General features: G+C 46.9%; 1 protein-coding gene across 5 annotated transcripts in view; it reads left to right on the top strand.

Annotated features, from left to right (window-relative positions):
* Positions 1–19019, top strand: part of NAV2 (neuron navigator 2) — a 434895-nt gene that overhangs the window by 402384 nt on the left and 13492 nt on the right. For 4 of the 5 annotated variants that reach the window (XM_053560432.1, XM_053560431.1, XM_053560433.1 and 1 more), the window contains 8 exons: positions 3308–3461; positions 4596–4758; positions 5487–5587; positions 7849–7944; positions 10282–10450; positions 13626–13861; positions 16850–17004; positions 17214–17285. In XM_053560432.1, the coding sequence (XP_053416407.1) occupies positions 3308–3461; positions 4596–4758; positions 5487–5587; positions 7849–7944; positions 10282–10450; positions 13626–13861; positions 16850–17004; positions 17214–17285 (1146 nt within the window). Of the gene's footprint in view, positions 1–3307; positions 3462–4595; positions 4759–5486; positions 5588–7848; positions 7945–10281; positions 10451–13625; positions 13862–16849; positions 17005–17213; positions 17286–19019 lie in introns of those variants that run through there. The other variant, XR_008374143.1, reaches the window with a different exon arrangement.

The following is a 19019-nucleotide window of genomic DNA, read 5'->3' as shown; positions in this document are numbered from 1 at the left end:
GGACACTGGAGATGTTTGTTTTTGGTCTAGTTTTCCAAAGGGCGGGCTGAGAGCATGTGCTTATTTCTAACCTTGAAAGGTTTATAAGAATGTGCAAATCTGGATGTGAGAAGGAGTTCAAAGAAAAAAACCAAAGGCAGAGAGGTTGGGCTTAGAAAATTCCCCACCCCGTGGGTGAAAGGAATGGTCGTTGTGGGAAGGCAACATTTCCCATACTTGAGGCGTTTAAAATTAGGCATGCTACCAGCCCTGCGTCTGGACAAGGCAGCCGGGAGAGGCTAGAATAATGGGTGAGGGACTGAGTAGGGGAAAATATACATCCCATTGCCTGAGTAAGTAGTCCATGAAGTGGATGAGCATGTACCGAGCACCTCCTGGGTATAGTTGCAGAAGCACACATGGCAGCTTTGATCCTGCCTCTGTTTTTTTTTTTTTTTTCTTTGAGACAGAGTCTCATTATGTCGCCCTCGGTAGAGTGCCGTAATGTCACAGCTCACAGCAACCTCAGACTCTTGGGCTTAATGATTCTCTTGCCTCAGCCTCCCAAGTACCTGGGACTACATGCACTCTCAACAATGCCTGGCTGTTTTTTGTTGCAATTGTCATTGTTGTTTGGCTGGCCTGGTCCGGGTTTGAACCCGCCAGCCCGGGTATACATGGCCAGTGCCATAACCACTGCGCTATGAGTGCTGCCAGCCTCTGTTGTTTTTAAATAGTGTGACCTTGGGCATGTCATCACTCTCTGTCTCTGCTTCCTCATTTTAAAAATGAGAGATAATTATAACACCTCTGCATAGAGTTAATAATGTACAAAGTAAATGAAATAATAAACTTCGAATGCTTAGCCCAGTTGTTAATGTATTCAGTAAGCATTTGCTGGGCACCTATTATGTGCTGGTCAACGTAATTAACAGCCAAGCAAAGGATAACCTGTTAAGTGCAATAGAATTATCAGTGACGTAGCGTGAGTCTACTCAGGGACAGAACCAAGAGAGAAGGCTCTGTCTTGAGTTACAGGGGTAGGGACTAAAACTTTGTTGAGGTTATGGCCACAGGACTTATTTTCAGCTTCACTGTATGTTGTAGACATCCCTCTCAGGTGGGCTCACCACTGTGTTTCTTAAAGCTGACCAGTTTGAGGGGATCACGAGAGGACCTTGTCCTCCCAACAGACTTCCCTCATTTTAGTTTGCTTCCCTTTGTAAAGTCATTGTTTGGCCAAGCTCCGCAAAGTAACCCATGTGATATATCTCACAAAGTGGGTGCCAAGGAGACATTGTCTCTCTTGCTAAGAAAGCTTTCTGAGGAAAAGGTACAGACCATGTGAAAGAGACTTGAGCACAGTGCCTTGCCATGGACAAACCAGTGGGAGACAGCGTGAACCAGAACAGACTGTTCTCTGTAATGAATCAGCCTTCAAGATCAGTGCAGGGCATAGTTTGGCTAAGACCAGCGTATCACAGTGGAATTTTGTTCAGTCCTATACTCCATTTAAACCAGCAAACTATAGTCTTTTTAGAAAGAACCAGTTTTTGCAAGCATCTCCTACAAACCTCCCAAACAAACAAAAGAAAAAAAAAAGCATGCTCTAGAGTTAAACCTTATAAACCACAGGCTATTCAAAGCACAGAGAGCTGGGAAAGAAAAGATGATCCGAATTCTAAAGACATTTCTGTCTCTTTAGCCCCATAATCCCAAACCTATTGGCTTTTATTTCTCCTAGGTATGAAATGGGAATAATTACACATTCAGGAGTTCCTTGGATTTTTATTTCTTTTCAGGATTGTAAGACCGAGAAGCTTCCTATGTTGCTGACAACTTTTATTCTCTTTGTGTCCTCAAATCAATACAGTTCAAGTGCAGGTCAGGAAAATAGCAACAGAAAGATTTGGCTGCTCAAGTGTTTTTTCTTCTCATTCTTCCCCTGAAATACAGTTGCATCTCTTTTAGAAGTTTATAAGTCGTTTTCCTTTAGCAATTAAAATTTCTACACCCTCAACCATTTTTACAAGTCAGGTTTTGTTTGGCACCAAATCCAGCTCTTGGATTGTGGAGGGCAGGCTTGTGTGGTCATTTACTTCTACGGAGTTCACATGTTCATTATCTCTTTCAGACATAGTTAGCTTCAGCCTTGTAACTTTATGAACTTGGGGTGTGTGTATGCGTTTGTGTTTTTCTGTCTTCAGTCTAAGAAATGTCAAAACTTTCTATTCTGGAAAAAAAACAAAAACTTTCTATTCTGGATCACCCAGTACCCCTGATCCTATGATATTTGAAATTCACAGAACTTTTTTATTTTTGAGACAACTATCTCTTTCAGCATTGCAATTCACTGTGACTTTCATGAGTTTCCATTTTGTGCTGACCACCAAGTGTTTGAAGAGTAAACCTAAGTAATCAAAGCACAGCTCAGGGACAACCTCTTAAGAAAGAGGAACTCAACAGGGTCCTGCAGCCACCTGGATCTTGGGTACATGGCTGAGAAAGGAAGACAGTTAGCCAAGCTATTGCAGTTTTCAGATAGAACCTCAGCCTTTTAGGTGACATCATCCTCTCTGGTCTCTAACTCCCCCGAGAGGTTTTCCTTCTTACCATGAGTGTATTAAGCTGTGTGGGGAATGGGGAAACTAAAGAAGCTTGCTCTCTAGATATACTTTTAAGGGACTGAGTTTTTAGAATGTGATCAGATTCCTTCCCCATTTTAGCAAATAAAAATCACATTTCAGCTGTTTAACCTTGGAGTTTCTAATCTTTAAAACACAGTTGACCTTTCTTCTCTGAGAGGGGTTAGAACTCAAAGGCCATGCGGTGTCATCACAGGGGCCCAGCTGTGTACACACAGGGGCAAGGGGGCGGGCATCAAACCCTGAAGGTCACTACCCCCTTTGGCTTGCTTTTCTTATCCCTAGGTTATGGGAATCTTGATGAAAGGCACACAAAAGCTGTTCTGATTGTCAGAGCTATGCAAAGAAAGTATAGAGCAGTAATAAAAGTCTGTGGATCTCAGGTGCTTTGGGCACCTCCAGGAAGCACCAGGCAGCTGGTTATACAGAAAGTGCCCACAAAATGTATTCACATTTTAAGGAAGGAAAACACTGTATTAAAATTTTAATACGTCACGTTTGACTTTTGCAATTACAAGAGGTGCTCAACCGTGACTTTATTCCTCTTTTGTTAATGGTACATATTAAGTATTATGATTTAAATACAGTTTTTTTCCTTTCTTAAAATCTATAATTTTTTTTGGCAATCTCCAAACCTGCCGATTGACGTGGCCCAGTGGTCAATAACATTCCTCTTTCCCCAGGATTTCGGAGTGCATGGACAGCGAAGCTGAGACAGTCATGCAGCTCCGAAATGAGCTGAGAGACAAGGAGATGAAGCTGACAGACATCCGCCTGGAAGCCCTCAGCTCTGCCCACCAGCTCGACCAGCTTAGGGAGGCCATGAACAGGATGCAGGTGAGCACCCAGCGGCCTGGACCGAGCTCAAGGCCATCCAGGAAGGGGCTCCAGGAGGGAATTCCAGGAGGCCACTTTCCACCAAGCCCAATGGCAGCAGCAGAATCTGGTGGCAGCCCTCAGCTTCACCAATCTCTCTCTCATCCCTCCCTCCCATACATTGCTCAAAGACCAGTCTTTTGAAAGAATGAGGGTAATTCTGTTGCTCCTTTGCACAAGACCTCTAGTGACTCCCCGCTGCCTGTGGCATGCAACGCGAGCTCCTTCAGCTGGCCTTCAAGGCCTCTCAGGGGGGCCTTTCACTCTTAACCCACACCACCCTCCCCAGCTCCAGCTTCCAGACTCTACTCAGCAGCCAGACACTTATGATGGAAATTTCTGTTTTATACCATTCCCTCCACTGGGAGAATCCCTCCACACATCCAAATCGGACCCTTCCCTCAACACTCAGCCTGCTGCCTCTTTGTCTGCAAAGCCTCTCCAGGTCTCGGCAGCTAGAGGAGTCAGGGCCCTTATCTTCATATCCCTCTCACCTTCTGCCATGGAGGAAAGACATGTGGGTCTTCTGAGCTATTTTTTACACCCCCTTTTCTGAACCTAACACTAGAGCCTTGCACATAGTAGGCTATTTGTCAACAGTTGTAAAACGAAATACTTCTGTGGGATATGCTAACTGGGGCATCACTGGAGAGCCGTGTTTCCCAGAGGAGATTCCCTAAATCACTCATTCCAGAAACAGCTCTGTGAAGGAGAGCCGCATACTGCGTGCCTCTCGGATTCACAACACAGCACCTCACTGGAGGTTCGGAGACATCCTGCAGCAAAGAAGCCTATCTTGCACAAACCTCTTAGATTCTTTAGCCTCCCTGCCACTTAACACTCAGAGCAGACTCTAGGAAACATTTCACAGGTCTTTTCAAAGGCAGGTTCTCTGAAAGAATGCACCCTGTCCTGCCAGACGCGCCTTGTGTGAACAGCGGAGGAGCAAATACTGCTGATTCTCTCTGATGGTGTGACTTGCCTTGCTTGGGATAGCTACCCAATTCCTGCAGGAAATGTCAGATCCTTCCTCCAGAAAAGACTTACTCTCATTAAATCCGCCTAGTCAGTGAGCGTCTCCCTTGCTCTTTGCAGAGTGAAATAGAGAAGCTGAAAGCTGAGAATGACCGGCTGAAGTCGGAGTCTCAAGGCAGTGGCTGCAGCCGGGCCCCCTCCCAGGTGTCTATCTCGGCCTCCCCGAGGCAGTCCATGGGGTTCTCCCAGCACAGCCTGAACCTCACTGAGTCAACCAGCCTGGGTGAGTAGCTCACAGGACTGGGGGCAAGACCAGACTCACACCTAACACTCTGGTCTCCAAGCAAGAACCCCAAGACAAGTAGATAACAGATCAAATGGAGAGGCAACAGGTGTGTGTGCACTTGGGGTGTGTGTGTTTGGGTGTGTGTCTGCTACCAACATGAGCTCAGCCTTTAGACTGCTCTCATGCTTTGCTCCAGCACCCCAAACTCTCCAAGCCCTGAGCTTGGGTCCCTTCACCCACCATGCTGAGTTCTGTTTGATCCATTTTAAGACACTGACCTGCAAGCTGAGTGCTGCATAAAAAACCTACAGCAGCAGGTCCCAGTCGGGGCAGTGGCTTGGTCTATGATCGTCCTGCCTTCAGGATGGATTCTAGGCCCGTGCAGTCATCAGTGAACACAATCTAGGCTTTCTTTGTAAGCATACTGAGGCTGACGCTTTTCTTTTTTATCCATGCTATTGCTATCGTTTTGGTTGAGTCTCTCCCTCGCACTTCCATTTGGCAAGGTGCATCGTCAGCCTGCTGGTTCCTTGGTTGGTCCACCGTTGGTTTCTGTGACTGCATTCTCCATTTTGCCCTCTCCCCCTCCCCTAAATCCCACCCCATTTCCCCCGCACCCCGACACCTGCTTTGTCCCGCTGCTGTGCCAACAAGCAGCGGGGGTGTCAGGAAGCCAGCTTTGCTGCCCCCATGTGCCTAAGGCTGTTGATGTTTTCCATTCGCAGACATGTTGCTGGATGACACTGGTGAATGCTCGGCTCGGAAGGAAGGAGGCAGGCATGTTAAGATAGTTGTCAGCTTTCAGGAGGAAATGAAGTGGAAGGAGGTTAGTTGGATCCCTTTCCCTGCTCTGCCTGTTCCCTCCCCAGGTAGAACTACCTAGCTTAGTGATTTAATCATAACACCCAGATCACCTTGGAGCCTCAGGTGATTTGGAAATAACTACCCTGTTTTCCCGAAAATAAGACAGTGTCTTATTTTAAGGTGTGCTCCCAAAGATGCGCTAGGTCTTATTTTCAGGGGACATCTTATCTTTCCTGTAAGTAGGTCTTATTTTCGAAGGATGTCTTATTTTCGGGGAAACCAGGTACTAACGCTTCTCTTGACTAACCATATCCCCAGCAGCGTTTTGACACAATTAAACCGACTGAATGGCATTTCCCTTTCTCTTTCGTCTGAAAGTCTAATGGAGAGTACCAAAAGTGGTCCCACATTGCACTTTCCCATCATTAACTAAACATTAACATCCATCAGACAGGGCTTTTCTGAGTTTAATATATTCCCAAAGCACTTCTAAGACAGCTATGCACATTTAGGATACAAGGCACAGAAATAAGCCAACTGGATTCAGCTGAGCAAGGGCACCAGTTTTATAGGTCTTCAGAGGCTGCTGAGAAAGCAGGTACCAGAGGACAGAGGCATCCCAGGCCCAGGAGCACTCGGGTGGCTGGCAGCGGGGTGTCCTGTCTCACCAAGGCTGGGGGAAACCTGCATGCTCTGAGTCCAGTTTCTGTTTTCCTCCAGGGTCTAGGAACTTCTGCAATCTCCACCACTGCCAGAGACTGTTTTAGGGTAGGATTAGGGGCTGACAGTAAAAGTTGAATTTTAGTTCATGATTAAACCCAGTGATGCTCTGAATGACCATCTCTCAAATAAATGGGACTTAGCATTTCAAGGTCCCTTGAGTTTTTTCTAGCCAATATGCTACTGTAGTTCCAGACAGCTAGGGAGCCACAATGCCTACCAGAACAAAGCGTCTACAGCCAGAATTTTCTTTGCCAGGGGATTCCACTCTATGGCTGGCTTGTTAGCCTCATTAAAGGGGGTAAACCCAGAATTTTGCAGTTCTCACGGGTTTTAGCATCATCAGTTCTGGGAAGATATAATACATAGCTCCATGTAAAAGATGTAGCTAGTAGAGTGATGGATTATCAGGGGTTGGGGGGGATTTATTCTTACAGCATTCTGACAGTAAATGCAGATGATACCTGTGAACGCAATTTATTCTGGGGAGCATCAGTATGAACAGATAGAGCTTACATTTTACAAAAGTTTACAAGTCAAAGATCATAACATTCAGGATCCTATCATCCAGATGAGGTTGGTTGTGCAGGGGTTATTATCTGCATTTTACAATTGAGAAAACCAAGACAAGCATCACTTATTGAGGCCACAGGGCAAGTGGTGGGAGTCGGATCATGTCATTGCAAGACTGATGCTCTATTCTCTGCTGATTTTGCTTAACTGCCAAATGCCACTGCCTCCCCTTTCAGCAACCCCCCCCCGCCCACACACACACAACTCTCCTAACAACAATCCTATGAGGATGTCAGATATTTTTAAAAAACAGAATGGAACATTCTATCAGTTATTCCTTTAATCAGTGTGATAAGTTAGCCCCCGTTATGCAGAGATATGGGCAGAGATGCAAAAGAAATTGAAAAAGATTATTTTGGGGGTAATCTTCCTGGAGTTTTACTAGTGTTCTGAATTGACCCTGTATTAACTTTTCATTAGAAGAAAAATAATAAGTGCTATTTAGAAACAAAAATGAAGGAAAAATATAGAAACACGTTTTGTCCTAAAGAAGTACAAGATCTACAAAGGAGATAAATTTAATATACAAATAAGAGAAAAGAATACCTAAAGCTAAATATAAATAAGTTCTGAACGTGTTATTATGTAAGTTGTGTATAGAACCTTTGAAGCAATGTAAGCGCTGAACCTGGAGGGGTTAATTACTGAAGGCTTCCTGGAAGAGGTGAGTTCATAAGCAAGGTCTCAAAAGGGAGAGATGGCAAACAGGAGTGGGGAGAGGGATGTGTGATCCATGCCCTGTGTGAGGTACACACGTAGCAGAAGGTTCTAGATTCCAGAGAGGAGCTTCTTTCTTCCTGATCCAGGGTTTGCTGTTTGAGCAGTAATGCAGTAATATTCCACCTAAGTTATATCTGGTGTTGAAACAAATAGAACTGTTGTTCCCTTCTCAAATCACTGGTGGAGTGCTAAGGCAATCTAAGTCGTCTGCTGAATGGTGTGAGATGAGATCCACTTGTTTTTCACCTGCACACATTTCCTTACCCTTAGGATTCCAGACCACCTGTCTTTCTCATTGGCTGCATTGGAGTTAGTGGCAAGACGAAGTGGGATGTGCTCGATGGGGTGGTTAGACGGCTGTTCAAAGTAAGTGTTTCAAGGTGATGGCTACGGCGTTACACCCGACGTGAGGGCTAGGGAGGGAAGGGAGGCTGTGTCCCGAGCCTGGCCATCTCCCAGGAGGCCTGTTCCCTCCTCAACATCCTTATGTTGCTGAAACTTGGTCCCTGGCCCTTGATGGAATGGAAGGATGATGGTAAGTAGACTGATGATTAGCCAAACTGTTTCCATCTGACCTTCCTAATGGTTGGCCAGAGAGTCTTTGGAGCAATTATTTGATCCTTTCACAGTGAACTGCTATGGTCCAAATCTCTTTCTAGCTTAGAATTATGTTCTATTGAATATGCTTTGGGGCATGTGATCGATAGCTGGGGCTTGACCATCAGATTCAGCATCTTGGGGCGATTTGATCCAGCATCCTGTGCTAACACTGGAGTCTCTGATTCAGGCTACAAGTGACATTGACATCTGATCAATGGCCAATGTCAAGAATGTTGGCACACATCCTTCTCTTTTCTTTTCTAAATACATCATTAGATTGAGTGCCACAGGAAAAATAACTAATGCGTACCAAGGTGAGCACAAAGTAATTTGAAAGAAGCTTTTGGCAATTTTTTTCTGTTGTCCTAAGTCAACAACCATAGTGTTCTTTAATTATATCCCCTTCATAATAATAATAGCCCACATTTTGTGTGTGTCTGTGCCAAAGGCCATGCTAAGCCCATGTTTTCTTTCCCATTTAAAAGTGAGGAAAGCGAGGCCCAGGTCGAGGTATTTGTCCAAGGTCCTGGATCTAGAACTAGACCAGGTTGGTCTCGTTGAGTTGGTCTAACTTAAGTGGTACTCCATAGTCTTTCTAATCATCTAAATCAGTGTTTTTCAACTTTTTTTTAATCTCACGTGCACTTGAACCTTTAGATAAACTCCCACAGCCCATTTAAATTATGTTGATCAAAAAAGAGTAAAAAAAGAGTATATTTAATATGCTTTGAACTTCTTTCAAAAATAATTTAATTAATGAACTTTAAAAAGTTTCCCAGCACACCGACGTGCCACAGCACAGTGGCTGAAAATCAAGTGCTTTAGATGCAGGTGGCTTCATACAAAGTTCTGGTCTTTGACCAAAGACTGTACCTCATCTTAGCCCGTCTTTAGAAATGTGGCCAGGAGTGAACAGTTTAGGACAGACCACTTCTCCTACCCAACCCATACCTTATCTGCTCATGGCGAGTTGACACATCCTTGGATTAGAATAACAACCGTTTGGGCTGAAAAGAGCCACACTGGGATGATTTAGTAAGTGAGGAAATGAGACTGATCAAAGCCTGCTACCAGGATTGCATCTAACTCACGGTGTGGCCACCTCATAACCCATGGACCTTAGTTTTTTGTTTAACAGTTTTAGCCACTTACCTAAGAGGGAACATTTTCCAAATTAAGCACACATTTTCCTTCTTAAAAATCTAGAGCTGAGGGTGGCACCTGTGGCTCAAAGGTGTAGGGCGCTGGCCCCATATACCGGTGGTGGTGGGTTCAAACCCGGCCCCCAGCCAAAAACTGCAAAAAAAAAAAAAAAAAAAAAAAACTAGAGCTGTGCCAGGTGTGGTGGCTAACCTGTAATCCTAGCACTCTGGGAGGCTAAGGTAGAGGGGACTTGAGCTCAGGAATTCAAGACCAGCCTGAGCAAAGTGAGATCCCATCTCCACTAAAAAATGGAAAAAGTAGCCAGGTTTTGTGGTACACACCTGTAGTCCCAGCTACTTGGAAGGCTGAGGCAGGAGGATTGCTTGAGCCCAGGAGTTTGAGGTTGATGTGAGCTGAGCTGACACCTGCTCTCTAGCCAGAGCAACAGAGTGAAACTCTATCTTTAAACAAAAGATCTAGAGCTGATTTCTTTTTCTGGCAGCCCTGTGTTTTGTTCTCTTTCTCATCAATTTGATCTTTGAGCCAAAAGAAGAGGATGGGAGAGAGATTTTCTGTCAGAATCACTTTCTCTTAAATTTTCTAGCACCATTCACAGGCCCCAAGTCTCGGAGACTTCAGCTGAACTCGGGGAGAGCAGCCTCGCTTTTCCACGCTTGGCTCATCTAGACTAAATGTTCACAGTCTTGTGAGGGGTTTGTTTTTTCTCCCCATTCCTAACCAAATAAATCTGTATTTTAAGAGGCTGGGATACCAGGGTATTATTCCAGTGGAAAGTCAGCTCTTCTTCCCCTCATACCACAGCTCAATTTCAACTCAGATATCATCAGAGGAGAAAGGTGGTTGTAAATCACCCAGTAAAAACATGAGCCACGGGCGGATTTTAGCCACATTTTGGATGGTGTCTTTATTTATTTATTTACTTTTTTTTTTTTTTTTCAGGAATACATCATTCACGTGGACCCAGTGAGTCAGCTCGGGCTGAATTCTGACAGTGTGCTCGGCTACAGCATTGGGGAAATAAAGCGCAGCAACACCTCTGAAACGCCCGAGCTGCTTCCCTGTGGCTATCTGGTTGGGGAGAACACAACCATCTCTGTGACCGTCAAAGGTAATTTGGCTGATTGGGAAGTTTAGAGCTCTCAGGAACGGCTAATTTTTGTGTCGTGACTTGGCCTGGTCATTTGCAGGCACCGTTTTGTTTGTGCATATGGATGTCGGTTGCTCTTTTTCTTTTTTCTTTTTCCCTTCTACCACAGTTACTCTTAGCTAAGTAAGTTGAGCAGTCTTTTGCTTTTTCAACCACTGTCGGAAACAAATCATTTTAGTTTATTGCTATAATTATATAACAAAAGATCCCATTCACCTTATGACTCTGAGATGGTGTAATCTTAATAACCCTGTTGAAATGAGGCTTTACCAATCCCAGCGACTTCCTCTTGCCAACAAGCCTTGGACGTGGTCCATTCTACAGATGGGGAAACTGCGACTTGCTGTAGCCTGCAGAAGAGTCGCTCTGAGCAACCTGATGAAACTCCTACAGCTCTAGCCCACACATGAAGCTACCAGAGCTTCCGATGGCTTCATTACCCAGAGATATTAACCCCAGGCCAAGTGTGTTCCTTGGAACTCTAGGCTCACAGAGTTTTCTGTGTGTGTGTTGGGGGTGTGGGGGGGACCACCTTTTATGGCCAAAGAAGTCTGGGCAACTACTTCCTTATCCCGTTTGGGTTTATGGGCCAGTGGGCAGGAGTACACTGTGTTAAAGTCTGTGTCCTTTAATGTCCTAACTCCTGCTGATTAAAAAGGCTGTTTAATCCAGTCTGTTCCAAATTTACTGAACTACAAAACCCCATCATTTCCTATGCATAACGAACCACTCGAGTAATAGGCTAATAGACTCTTATAAATACTGTATGTACTAGGCTCCTTCTTCGTGTTGTCCCATTTCCTACCTTCTCTAAAAGGCATTGATCTTAACTACAGTTTTGGCAGCACAGTTTTATAGTTTTCTTGCAGTTTTTTTTTTTTTTTGGCTGGGGCTGGGTTTGAACCCACTACCTCCAGCATATGGGGCCAGCACCCTACTCCTTTGAGCCATAGGTGCCGCCCAGTTTTCTGATGCCAGTTTTATTTCCTGGATGGTAGGGTTTTCACAAGCCCTCTAACATTTTCCATCACCAAGAATTAAGACCTCCACTCTACAGATGGCAGTTGGTGCATATTACCTGAGCCTCACCCAGCCTTCTCCTGGTGGCAAGTGGAAGTCCACAATTGTGCCCTTAAACTACAAGTGGTAGAAACCAACCCAAAAGTAGCTATAGCAACAAGGGAAATTTATGGATCAGGTGCTCAGGGACCAAGCCTGCCTCAGCTTTGTCCGCCACAGCTGTGCTTATCTGAGCTTTGTGCACATTGCTGATGAAGTGACCCCTGGGAGCCCTAATTAATTGATCTATTTTAGGCACCTAAAGGAACCTTTCTGGAAAAATGTCATACAAGATTATTAGGGGTGACCCTGGCCCACCATGTATCAAGTGCCCATCATTGAATCAGTCATTGTGAACAGAGGGGAATCTGGCCAAGCCGGGTCACAAGCCCACACATCTGGGTAAAGGGGCTAGACTGGCTTCACTTGAAGTACCTGTGACAAAGAAGAGTTATGCTCTGCAGGGAAGCAGAGAGGGGTATAAGGCACACTGGAACAACTGTTCACAAGAACCCTTGAAGGAAAGCCTTTACATCCTGGGCTCAGATTGCATTTCATCCCTGCTGCCAGGCATGTGCTGTTCACTGCTCACTTTACAGGTGAACAGGGGTCAGAGGAATGACCCTTACTGTGACCAGACCGAACTTCTGTAGTGACAAGATGATCTGGTCGCTGGTGGAACACGCCCCCACCCCCCACAGAGCCTGATCCTTTGCTGCTATCAGCACATCAAGATTTAGGATCTCGAAGGATCAGCTCAGGTTTATTTTTTGACTCTTCTCTTTTCCTGTGTACTTAAAACTTAACATCTTCAAGGCACTAAAGACCACTCAAGGATTGAGCTGGAAGAATTTCATGAGTACAGCGATTCACTTCAGTGGTACCAGGGGAAGGGGGTGTGACTTTGTATGTTTTGAAGGGAGTTTGTCAGCCAAACGTCACTCCCTGGGGGGCTTATAGCGAGACCCTGAAACAGCAGCATATATGCAGAGTGAGGTGGTTTAGAGGTTCTGTCCTGTGTTTATTCATTGTTGTTACTAAGTTTAGACCCCAAATCCTATGTTGCATACTTCACATCAAGGTTTAAGCTGGTGTAGGCTTTATTGAGTTCAGTAGCTGGAAAGTTTTAGGCCTCTGCCCCCAGCACATAAGGCATTAGGGGACCTTTATCTTGGTCATTCTAGAACAATCACTGCAGTTAGGGGAAAAAAAAATCAGAAACAAGCATATAAATGCATTTCAGGGAGATCTACTTGCAGTGAATGATTACGAGGAAGGAAGATGCTATTATAAAACAATAAATCCTCTTGGGTTTATTTTTTTTACTTACACTGATTATCTTTTTTTACTTACACTGATTATCTTAAATGTAGTTTTTAAACAGAATCACCCTAAGTTCTGGACAGTGAACCTTGGATGGATCTTTTCTTGGAGACAGTATCAAGAAAATAGCTCTTGTAAAGCCAATAACCCCGATTAATAAAGTTGTCCCAGGTAGGAAAGGGGAAAGATAAAGTTTCCACTCATTGACAATCAGAGGTTCTAGAATGTAGCATTTCAGCAGAGGCTCAGAATCAAACCGTCCCCTCTTGATTTTTTTCTCATTTTAAAGACAAAAGTACTATTATCTCTGTGGTGCATCTTAGAGTGGATAGCATTGGCACACAGGAGAGAAAAGAAGAGGCAGCCTCCGGGTTTGGCAAGCGCAGTAGAGAAGACTCAGTTGTGGTTGGGCAGGCACTGTAGTGTACCCAGACAGGCAAGCAGAACCCAGAGCCTTAGGAATTCTGCACAGAATAGATGAGGATCTACAGCTCAAATATTCACATGCGTCTAAATCTGGAAAAGTCACCCAAGACAGGAGCCAGAAGGACACAGTGCTTAGGAACGGGGGCGACTTCTTGGAGCAGCGACAGTTTGCTCTCAGCCTCCAGTCTACCTGGATGGGCAGTGACCTCAGGTGAGTGGGTTGCTGAGGAAAAAGATAACCTCAGGTCTGGGCGGCCCCAGTTAGGCAAGCACAGAGAGCTGCCTTGTCTACCGAGCTTCACACACCCCCTGTCTCTCTCAAACACAGGGCTCGCGGAAAACAGCCTGGACTCGCTGGTGTTTGAGTCCCTGATTCCAAAGCCCATCCTGCAGCGCTACGTCTCCCTGCTGGGGGAGCACCGGCGGATCATCCTCTCTGGCCCCAGCGGCACCGGGAAGACCTACCTGGCAAACCGACTGTCAGAGTATATGGTGCTTCGAGAGGGACGGGAGTTGACCGACGGGGTAATTGCCACTTTTAACGTGGACCACAAGTCCAGCAAGGTGAGGAGGTCATTCTGTGCCTGCTGCAGCTGGGGGCCCTTTCGGCCCTGATGATACAGCGCCATCCTGCTGGAAAAGCATTTCCTAGCCGCTTTCCTTTGGCGGTTATAGAAAGGAGGTGAGGAGGCTTCCCTCAGATCCTCCCAGCAAGTTCCGTCTCTGGCTAAGTCGATTGAGTTCATTTATGTTGCTCAGTGTTGGTAGCTCTTTATGATCATCCCGATCTGGCAGTGTCAACTGACCGACAATTTAGCATGTGACCACCAGGTATTCTGAATCTTCCAAAATAAATACAGATCTTCCTTCTTTTGTGGAACAATGGTAGCTATAACACCAGCCCCCAAAATAACATCTCACATTTACAGCCTGCTTGCCCCATGACCAGCAACTTGGCTTTTTCGCTGCAATACCTTCAAGGGAGTGGTTTTCACCATCTCTGTTTTGCAGAAGAGGAAATAGAGGCTTATGACAAATGGGTGCTTATGACTGTTCAGATGGTACTACGAGGTAGAAATGGCCCTGTGGCCAGCAAGTAGGTTGGCTCCTGCTTCTTGATGGAGATCTGTTCAGATGGAGTCTGATCTAGTCCCAGCCAAGGGTTGGAAAGTGTTTTCTTAGACCTATTCATTCTCTCCTGCAGTGAGAGAGGATGTGAGGATAGATGGGTGATTCACTCTGGTTGGCCCTATGAAAGGAGCCAGAGGAGCAAAAGTAGATTGGAAACAGCTCCTTCATTGTAAGGATCACCTGAGGTTCCAGAAGACGTAGATTCCCAGACCACACTCCTAGATGGTCTTTTTCACCAGTTTTTGTGGGGTGGAAATCTGCACCCTCCGCAGGTTGCTCAAGTGGTTTTGATGTAGGAGCAGGACAAGAGAGATACCAGAGCCCCTTTGTGGAGAGCTGTGGTGTGAGGGTAGGGAAGGCTGCCTGGGCACCATCTGGGCCTCTACTCACTTTCCCCTTGGACGACATCCTCATACAGAACACTGTCTCCAACCATGTACTGCAGGCCTGAGCAGGGGAGGGAGGGCTCTAGTCTCCAGGAGCAGAGCCCTGTCCTCCCAGGTGCCTGGAGCCAAGAACTCAGGGTAAAGAAGGTCTAAAACAACCAGTAACTATTTTTTTTTTTTTTTTGTGACAGTCCAGTGGCATCACAACTCACAACAACCTCAAACTCTTGGGCTTAAGCGATTCTCTTGCCTCAGTCTTCCAAGTATCTGGGACTACAGGCACCTGTCATGACGCCTGGCTAGTTTTTCTATTTTTAGAGATGGGATCTTGCTCTTGCTCTTGGTCAGGCTGGTCTAGAACTCCTGAGCAGTGCACCCACTTCAGCCTCCCAAAGTGCTAGGATTACAGGCATGAGCACCATGCCTGGCCCGGAACCAGTAATGTTAAAAGCTAGGCTTTTTCTACTTCTACCAAGCCATATTTTGACCTCGTAGTGAGGCCAGGGGTGGCCTGTGTGCTGGTGGGAGGTGGAGAAACTGTGACCACTGTGCAAGCAGGCTAGCATCTGAGTCATGCTGCTGTGCTGGAGAGCCACACTGGGGCGGGCACCTGCGTCAGACCCACCCCACTGCTTACCTCCCTGCAGTCTCAGGCCAGTCACCTGATTTTTGTGTACCTCAGCTTCTCTCTGTAAAATGGAGGTAATCGTGGTACCCACCTCATAGGCCTATTCTGCACCTCACAGGCTGTAGAAGTTCCTGTGTATAAGGCCCACAGATCTCTGGCCGGCTCTGAGTGAGACCAACTAGCATTATGATGACAGGATCATCGGTCAGGCATCCTGCATTCCCCAGCAGGTCCTTATCTCACCATTTCAGTATCTTCTCCTGGTGCCTGTTCTTCCTCTTCCGGCATGCATCCCTCGCCCTGGCACACTCAGCTGGGTTCTAGTCCCAGCTGAGCCAGTGCCTTCTACATTATCAAGGTTAAATTCAAAGCCTTCCCCTTCAAGAGGACCTTCCCAGATCCCTGGTGCACACAGACTCATGTCTCCCTGCACTGTGCGTGGTGTCCACATGGTACTAGTCAGCAGGCCAGGGTCTGGCTCCTCTGCTGCTCAGTTTTATCAAAGGCATGTGCTACCGAGGCAACAAAGTGCATAAGACAGTCTCAGCCCTAGGCACTTGTGAGGACAGAACACTGCTTCTTGAGACGCAGAGCCCTCCCTCCCCTGCTCCCGCCTGCAGTGTACGGTTGGTGCCCATGCTGTGTGTGAGGGTGTCCTTCAAGGGGAAAGCACTCAGGGGCCTCCCTCACTCATGCCAAGGCACACAACAGAGGGACTCTGAGCGCTTCTCTCTGAAGCTTCTTCACAAGCCTGCTGGGAGGTTGGCATTATGAGAAATATCACGAAAAGTCACGTTTCTGAAGAAGCATTACAGCTCAGCCCTACTATGAAACCAGTTATAGCCCAAGAATATGGGGAAAGGGGAGAGGAAGGGGAATGGGGAGGATGGGTAGAGGGAGGGTAATTGGTGGGACCACACCTATGGTGCATCTTACAAGGGTACATGTGAAATTTACTAAATGTAGAATATAAATGTCTTACCACAATAACTAAGAAAATGTTGTGAAGGCTATGTTAACCTGTTTGATGAAAATATTTCAAATTGTATGTAAAACCAGCACATTGTACCCCACGATTGTGTTAGTGTACACAGCTATAATTTAATTAAAAAAAAAAAACCACACACATCTGTATGAGTCTCCACAGCATTGAGCTCTTGCCTGAGGCTCGGTCATCTAGAAAACGCCAGAAGGCAGGACCCGGGCTTACTCATCCCACACTCACCCAGTATTCCCAAGCACAAGCCTGTGCCCTGTAACAGGCAGACGCCCAGAATGTGCTTACTGCAGGGCAGTGTAAAGGGCCATTCTGCGTGCGCTGGCCTGGATGCAGTGAAGGTCCTGAGCAGGGGTGTCTTTACTGGGTGTATTCGCCAACTTGTCCTCTCCCACCCCTGGGCTTCGCAGGAATTGCGCCAGTACCTGTCCAATCTTGCTGATCAGTGCAACAGTGAGAACAACGCTGTGGACATGCCCCTGGTCATCATCCTGGACAACCTGCACCACGTCAGCTCGCTGGGCGAGATCTTCAATGGGCTGCTCAACTGCAAGTACCACAAATGGTAAAAGCCCACTCCAGACCTCACAACCCCTGGGAGAGCATGCCACCCCCTGATGTGCCACCACCTGGAGGGCAGTGTGCATGCACGCCAGGAGGGGACGGGGAGGCTGCCGGCCACCCACCTGCCCCGACACAGACACCACCGGCCTCTGTGAGTACCGTGTTCACTGGCTCGCCTTGGACTCAAGCTTTCCTTTATTTCCCCCACAGCCCTTACATAATTGGCACAATGAACCAGGCTACCTCTTCTACCCCCAACCTGCAGCTCCATCATAACTTCAGGTAAGTGTTCTCTTCCCGTGGCCAGTGAAATGTACAATCACTAAAAAGGAGGGCCAGAAAGAGAGCGTGGGAGAGCCTTTGTTAAATGTGTGTTCTGTGCTAGGTTTGGGGTTACATATTTTTCCCAGCTTGACTCATTTAACCCTTACTTCAGCCTTAAGTAGTTACAGGTAGCATTCTCAGTTTACAAATAGGGAAACCGGGGCTTGGAGGCTTGAGTGACTTTGTGAGGTCAGTGGCAGAGCCGGAACTTTAACCAGGTCAGTGTGAGCCCTGTGTGGCAGTGTCAGGGAGGTAGCTCTGGACAGGGCCTCTACACATGCTTGCTGCCCCTGCTCATTACCAACTGTGCGTCTCTGTCCCGAGCAAACATGAGCAGTGACAGCTCTTGGCTTAGAAACAACCCTCATGGCTGCATCTAGGGCCCTCAAGTTCTAGCTCCTGTGCCTCTTGGTGGCTTGTCTTCCCCTCCCTGCTGCAGCACTATACCAGTGCTTTCTTGAAGCCAAGCTGAGGACGGACTGCTCAACTCGGCTTGTCCTGGCATCGCTAGACACCCTTTGTCCTGCCCTTAATCTCACCTGACTCCAGCTCTCCTGCCAGGGCCCTCTGAGTTGGGTGTGGAGCTATCTCCTGGCTGGGACCCCCAGCTCATTTTCACTGGCCACTGTGTGGACATCTCTGAGGGAGATCCATTGAAAGTGGACCTGCATGCAATTGTCAAAGGAATGACTCCGGCAGCCCACTGAGAGCATGGCTCCCCTCTGTATTCAGTCTATTCTGGTCTTGTCTGTGCTTTCCTCTAAATATCCCTCAAGCCTCTTCTATCCCCTCTCCTTCCCCCACCACCGCCATCACCCAGTATACCATCATCGCCATCATTCTTCAACCAGTACGTGTACCTGTAGCTTGGTCCTCACAGGCCATCCTCTGCACAGAGTGAGTATTCCAGAGTGCACATCTGCCCTTAGGACTCTCATGCTTACAGCTCTTCACCGGCGCCCCCCTGCCTGCAGCATGAAATCCAGCCTCCTTGGCTTGGCAGGCCAAGTCTAAACTTCAGTTAACCATGAATTTCTGGCAAGTTCACTTTGCCAAGTGTCCATGCTGTTTCCTACGCCTTTGTAAAGGCTGCAGCCAGCACTGTCCCCGCACCCCAGCACTCACTCCTGACTTTCCTTACCTGCCCCATTGGCCATCCAGTGTCAGCCCAGACATCGCCGCCTCTGAGGAGCCTTGCCTGGTTGCCACGGGCTTCATCATATCTCCTCTGTGCCTTGTCTGCCGCGCTTACCAGACTGTGAGCTCCTGGGGAACAGGAACGTGTCCCACTCATTGTCATGCTTCCATAGTATAAGCCTGACACTAATCATCGGGGCAGGTGACCCAGCAGTTGGAGCCAGACTGTCTTTTTGTTTGTTTTGTTTTGTTTTGTTTTTTAGCAGGCCCAGGCCAGGTTTGAACCTGCCAGCCCTGGTATATGTGGCTGGTGCCCTAACCACTGAGCTACGGGCACCAAGCCAGGAGCCAGACTGTCCTGACTAGTCTTAGGTTGTCCATTAACAGGCTGTTTTATCCTCGACAATTTCCATAACTATACTCAGCATTTCTCTCTGTAAAATGGGCACAGTGATGCCATCTACATCATGGGGTTTAGAATCATGGGTTAATACATGTGCGGGATGTTTAGAATAGTGTTTGGCACAGAATGATTCCTGTGTTTGTGTTAGCACA

This window comes from Nycticebus coucang, chromosome 14, assembly GCF_027406575.1.
Source record: "Nycticebus coucang isolate mNycCou1 chromosome 14, mNycCou1.pri, whole genome shotgun sequence".
Taxonomy (NCBI): domain Eukaryota; kingdom Metazoa; phylum Chordata; class Mammalia; order Primates; family Lorisidae; genus Nycticebus; species Nycticebus coucang.
The sequence above is the reverse complement of the archived record's forward strand: the minus strand, read 5'-3'. Positions and strand labels throughout refer to the sequence as shown.